Raw genomic sequence first — 6,884 nt, forward strand, 5'->3', positions numbered from 1 at the left:
CCATATGGAAGTATACCTGTGTACATATATAGGTATTGTTGTGGATATTTCTACGTACATATTTGTAAATTCTGCACATATACTCATATATGTAATAGAGCACATGGGGGCAAAGTTAGAGAAACTACTTAGACATCAGGACTGAACTACTGGACTTGAAGGCTAAGGACCACAGTCTCGGAGGACATCCAGGTCATTTGGCAAACCACAGTTCATAAAGATAATGTTCTACATCCTACCCTGATGAGTGGCATCTGGGGTCTTAAAAGCTTGCGAGCAGCCATCTAAGAAGTAATTATTGGTCTCTTCCCGCCTGGAGCAAAGGAGAATGAAGAAAACCAAAAACTCAGGAAGCAATCAGTCCAAAGGACTAATGGCCCACATTAGTCCTGAGACCAGAAGAACTGGATGGTGCCCGACTACTACCATCAATCACTCTGATCAGGATCACAACAGAAGGTCCCAGTTAGAACAGGTAAAAAAATGAAGAACAAAATTTAAATTCAAAGTTTAAAAAAAAAAAAAGACCAGACTTACTGGTCCGAAAGAGACTGCAGGGATCCCCAAGACTATTGCCCTAAGACAACCTTCTAACTTGAAAATGAAGACACTCCTGGAGGCCACTTTTCAGCCAAATAATAGCTGGGGCTATAAAACAATAACTCCCGTGAAGAATGTGCTCCTTAGAACAATCAACTATACAAAACCAAAAGGGCAACATTTGCCCACAACCAAAGATAAGAAGGCAGGGAGGGACAGAGACACCGGACTAACATAAACAGGGAGCCCAGGGAGGAAACAGGGAGAGCGCTAACACATTGTGGGGACTGCAACCAATGTCATGGAACAATATACGTAAGAATCATTGACTGGAAAACTAATTTGCTATGTAAACTTTCACCTAAAGCACAATAAAATCTTAAAAAAAAAACTTTAGCTTCCATCAGTCACAAATGCCACCAACTTAATCTAGTAGGATAGGCCTATAAACAATTGCGATACTGTACACTACAGTAAGGAGCCCTGATGGCGCAGTGGCTAAGCGCTCGGCTGCTAACCAAAAGGTCGGCGGTTTGAACTCACCAGCTGCTCTTCGGGAGAAAAATGTGTCAGTCTGCTTCCGTAAAGATTACAGCCTTGGAAATCCTATTCTGTCATACAGGGTTGCTATGAGCCGGAATCAGCTCAATGGCACGCAACAACAACAATCCCTTCTTTAACCTAGTATATTCCTTGGACTGAGAATAACTGTTCTATACTTCACATGCTAAGAACAAATAAGCTTGTTTTATTTTCAGTAAAACCAGACATTTTCCACCCTGGTTTTATTTATTGAGGATAGGTGATACATGTATATTGTACAAAGCTCTAAAGGCACAAAGGAGTATACAAACAGAAGGGAAGTGCAGTGAATGATGGCCTCCCCAGAGGCAACCATTATCATCTCTGTTTACCATTACTAAAACAAGACTATATTCCACTGTAAACAGATCACTTGGCCACATTCTGTTTTACAGCTTGTTTGCTTGGGAAGAGAAGCTTATCTGTGAACCATACTACTATACATAACTTGTCTATGAGGAAACACATCACACTGTGAGTTCTAAAGAACACAGTCTTTGCAAACGATTGTAGACACAGCTTGGGATACAGTACGTTACCATGAAGAGAAAGATCGTGGCTTTTAGCACCTCACAGACCTGTGTCTGAATACCAACTCTGACACAAAGTATCATAGGAAAGGTTACTTGGGAATTTTAGCTTTCTTATACATATAATAGGGATACTGTTGCTTAACTCAGTAGGTTCTTACCAGGATTAAATTTTAAAAATGTTAAATGCTTCAATTTCTCAATGCCTTTAACCTTGTTTTCAGCTTTCTTTGTGTAAAGTTTTCATTTAACTGCATCTGGAAATTTTTTAATTTAACATGTACCCAAATTTCTAAAGAAAAAAATGAGTGAAAATACTAAAATTTCTATAAAAGGCTTCCATTTATAGGCTCAAAGACTCTAACAATTACCTTTTGTTCTTCTCTTTCTGTTGCATAGTGACACTTTTCAATTCTCCAATGCCTCAAGAAATCTCGAAGATATCCAAAGAGGGTGAGTACACCATACCCCACATAAGTAAGCACAGCAACCAGCATTGGTGTTTCTTCAAAAGCTTCATTAAATGGTCTTTTATACAGTCCTCCATTTTGTGTAACATGATGGATCTAGAAGAGAAGTTTAAAATGTTTACTTCAACCACAGTAAGAAAAACACTTCTACTTAAAATCTAAGTCTTCAGGGATTTGCAGAACTATACCTTCATTATTTAATAGTCAAATAAGACACTAAGATCTAAGCAAGGCATAATTGTTTTCAAAAGAAAGAATTTATCAGTTATACATACTTAAAATGAAGAGAAAAAAGAAGGAATGGGGCAAAAACAATGTCTAACACTAATTTTTATCATTATTTGATTTTATGAAATCATTCATCAAATGTTCTGGTTGGACAATGCGTAATTTCCTGTGTTCCAATAAAGAAAAATATACATATAAGTCAACAGAGTCTATCCTGAAAAATAGTATGTTAACTCCACATGAAGTGATCAAAAGTAAATTCAGTGTTAAATTGTAAAATAAAGTATCTGTTAATGTTTTACTGCCGCGCATTCTTAAACCCACCCATCCACACTGCTCCAAATAATTATCTCACTACACCCCTGTGGAAACATCCGGTTCATACTAGCCTTTCCTGTCAGTGATAAGACAAATAAATTACACACAAAAGTAAAATGTTTACACAAGAGTGGGCCAGTATTGTATTAACAGGGGAGAGAGAAAAAGAAAGTAAAATCCAAAACAAGAGAAAAACTGAGTGATCCTTAACTGCCAAGATCAGTAAATGGCATTCTTTCCCCCTCCATCTTGACTTATGTATCCATTTCCAAATATTGTGTGATTATCCCTGGTTTTATCCTTTGGAATATTTGGATTATTAATATACACATACCAAACTACTTTTGAGCTTGTATCTGAAAAGCTTTTTACCTTTTGGTCAATTTTAAGGGAAATGTTGTTTTATAGAAAAAATGGACTAGAGAAGAGGTTTGAGGAAGTTTGTGTATTAACTCTAATCTTAGCAACTCTGGAAACAATTGAAGGTAATGAGGCAAGTCAATCAAAATTATCTAGTAAGCATATTTACAAGTAAACATTATACTAGCATTAAGAAAAGTCCCAAAGGAATAATAAAAGACTCTTTCTTGCCCTCTCAGGCAACCTGATCAGCGATGTGATATAAACACACTAAAACAATTTTTAAAAAATGTATATAACTAGATACAAATTGATTGATATACATATGCAAGAGCTAAATATATTTTGGAATAATATACCCTTGTAATGTAAGTTTGGGAAAGCTACTTGAATGCTTCAAGTGAGACCATATTTGTCGTATTTGACAAGGAAGGGAAAGCATTCAGATAGGCATGCTACATAGAATCTGTTGGTATCAATTCAATATGATGGCCTGAATAAGAACTTCTGAAAACTAACTGTAAAACTGGTTTCGGGTTTCATCAATCTTGCCCCCAAAGGGGTGGAAGATTGTGTCAACATTTAATACTTAAAATTTTATGCAGGAGTAAGGTTGTATATGTGTTCAGAACAGTATGGCTAGAAATGACCCAGTATTTGAAGGTACAAAATGGTTTAAAATTTAACAATTTATAAAGAAGCTATAAAGCTGGGCAAAGCACAATGAAAAGCATTTTAATACACAGGGGAAAAAAAATTCTGATTCATCTCTTTAAAAAACTGTATCTGAAAAAATTCTGCTGTTTAATACTAGTACCAGTCTTTCCTTAATTCTGAAATTGTTTAAACTATTTACTATCAAACGAACATACTAGAAAAAAGCTGGGTAATTTTCAGAGCCCTCCTGCCCCAAGTCTCTAACTAATGTGTAGCCAGTTTACATGTCAGGAATGCTGTGGGTGGATCGCTATAAAAGATATCCTTGATTTGAGGTACACCCAAACCAGCACGACCAAGTAAATGTATACTGTTGTTGCACTATCTAGAAAGAAGGAAGTTAAACCATTAGCTTTCTTTTAAGTATTGTGTAAGTATTGAAGTCTCATTTAGAATTAAATGCATTTTAAGGAATCGAGGTTCAAGTACAAAGTGACTTTTGGAATCAATCGAAACGGGTGACTCTGATCATGTTGCTGTTAGGTGCCATCCAGTCGATTTTGACTCAAAGTGACCCCATGTGATGGAGTAGAACTGCCCTCTAGAGTTTTCTAAGCTGTAATCTTTACAGGAGCACACTGTCAGGTCTTTCTCCTGTGGTGTCACTGGGTGGGTTCGTACCACCAACCTTTTGGTTAGCAGCACAGTGCTTAACCATTGGCCACCAAGGCTCCACTCTGATCATGCACGGGCAGAATGGCAAACTTACACGCAAACCTCTCATAAACCAAAAAAAAAAAATTGCGGTCAAGTCGATTCCAACTCATAGCGACCCTACAGAGTAGGGTCTACAGAGTAGAACTGTCCCGTAGGGTTTCCAACGAGTGGCTGGTGGATTTGAACTGCTGACCTTTTGGTTAGCAGCCGAGCTCTTAACCACTATGTCACCAGGGCTCCAAACCTCCCATAGGCAGGAAAAGTCTTATAACTCAGAGAAACCAAAATTACTTGATTTTCAAGTACTAATGTTCAATTTTCTTTGACAGGATTCAAACACTAATAATGTTATTACCATCTTATAATGTACAATGAAACTCATATCAATTATTTAGTTCATTATTGCATACCTAGCACCCAGGATAGTATTTAGTAAGTGCTAACAAATATTAAGTATTCGATCATGTTTCCTTTTATTACTATTATTACAGAAAATGGCACCTCATAGGAGCTCAATAAATACTTACGGAATAAATATTTACTGAATGAATGAACATACACATTATGCTCTTAACAATAAGTAGCCTGGCATAGATAGAGTTAAGTAAGTTACAGTGGTAACACAGAACTAATACCAAGGCATGTCTAAAACTCAGATCTGACACCTTTTAGTCTACAATGGATGGTCAGTGAGATCAGGTTTACTCTAAATAAAACATGGGCCACAAAACAATGTATTTCAAACTCTGGATTCACCATGCAAGAGGGTTCATAAGAAGTCTTTCAGCCACTCAAACTGAGAGTTACAAGGCAATCAAGAGAAAACTAGCATATTACGTTTTCCAGGCTAAAAAACAAACAAAACAGACTGTTCACAGGCTACCTGGGTGGTGTCAAAAGGTTGGTGGTTCAGACCCACCCAGAGGTGCATGGAAAACAGGCCTGGCACTCTGCTTCCGAAAGGTCACAGCCTTGAAAACTCAATGGAGCAGTTCTACTCTGCACAGATGAGGTTGCCATGAGTCAGAATCCACTGGATAGCAACTAACAACAACAGTCTGTTCACATTAAGCAGACAAGAATATGACACTGTTTTAGTATTAATAATCATGGGAAGATTTAACAACTCCAATCAATACCCAGGTAAGTTTGCTTGACCAGTATTACTGTTCAAGAAAATGAAAAAAAAAAAAAAAGATTTTTTCAGTCAAGACCATAAAAACACATTACAAGGCAGAGAGAAGGGGGGAAAAAAATCAAACTAATAAGCCATTTTGCTCACATACCTGCAGATTGTCAACCAAATTCTTAATGTGATAATGGCAAAGTATAATCAAATATAAACAAAAGCATTTGACTGCGTGGATCATAACAAAGTATGGATAACAATGTGAAGAATGGGAATTGAATTCCAGCACACTTCTTTGTGCTCATGTAGAACCTGTACATAGACCAAGAGGCAGTCATTCAAACAGAACAAGGGGATATGGCACGGTTTAAATTCAGGAAGGTGTGACTCAGCATTGTATCCTTTCACCATACTCGTTCAACCTGTATGCTGAGCAAATAGTCTGAGAAACTGGACTATATGAAGAAGAACACAGCATCAGGATTAGTGAAAGACTCATTAACAACCTGCGATATGCAGGTGATTCAACCTTGCTTGCTGAAAAGTCAAGAGGACTTGAAGCACTTACTGATGAAGATCAAAGACTACAGCCTTCAGTATGGATTACACTTCAACATAAAGAAAACAAAAATCCTCATAACTGGACCAATAAGCAACATCATGATAAACAGAAATAGTGAAATTGTCAAGGATTTCATTTTACTTGGACCCACAATCAATGCCCATGGAAGCAACAGTCAAGAAATCAGAAGCATTGCCCATCAGCCAAAGATTAGACAGGCCTATAAAACAAAGAATAACACACGTAGCTCAACCACGTATATGAGACTAAATGGGCACACCAGCCCAGGGGCAAGGATGAGAAGGCAGGAGGAGACAGGAAGGCTGGACGAATGGAAATGCGGAACCCAAGGTCAAGAAGGGGAGAGTGTTGACACGTAGCAGAGTTGGCAACCAATGTCACAAAACAATATATGTATTAATTGTTTAATGAGAATCTAATTTGCTCTGTAAACCTTCACCTAAAGCACAATAAAATAAATCAAAAGCAAAGATGTCACTTTGAGGACTAAGATGCGCCTAACTCAAGCCATGGTATTTTCAAACACCGCCTATGCATGCGAAAGCTAGACAATAAGGAACACCAAAGAAGACTGATGTCTTTCAATTACGGTATTAGTGAAGAATACTGAATATACAATGGACTGCCAGAAGAACAAACAAATCTGTCTTGAAAGAAGTACAGCCAGAATGCTCCTTAGAAGCAAGGATGGTTAAGACTTCATCTCACATACTTTGGACATGTTATCAGGAGGGATCAGTCCCTGGAGAAGGACATCATGCTTGGTAGAG

General features: G+C 37.6%; 1 protein-coding gene across 1 annotated transcript in view; it reads right to left on the reverse strand.

The window, feature by feature from the left end:
- The window catches only part of SPTLC2 (serine palmitoyltransferase long chain base subunit 2), a 127,032-nt gene that overhangs the window by 101,364 nt on the left and 18,784 nt on the right, over positions 1-6,884 (reverse strand). The window contains exon 2 of the mRNA XM_004371080.2: positions 2,024-2,218. Coding sequence (XP_004371137.1) covers positions 2,024-2,218 — 195 coding nt within the window. The remainder of the gene's footprint in view (positions 1-2,023; positions 2,219-6,884) is intronic.

This window comes from Trichechus manatus, unplaced genomic scaffold (assembly GCF_000243295.1).
Source record: "Trichechus manatus latirostris isolate Lorelei unplaced genomic scaffold, TriManLat1.0 scaffold00010, whole genome shotgun sequence".
Classification (NCBI taxonomy): domain Eukaryota; kingdom Metazoa; phylum Chordata; class Mammalia; order Sirenia; family Trichechidae; genus Trichechus; species Trichechus manatus.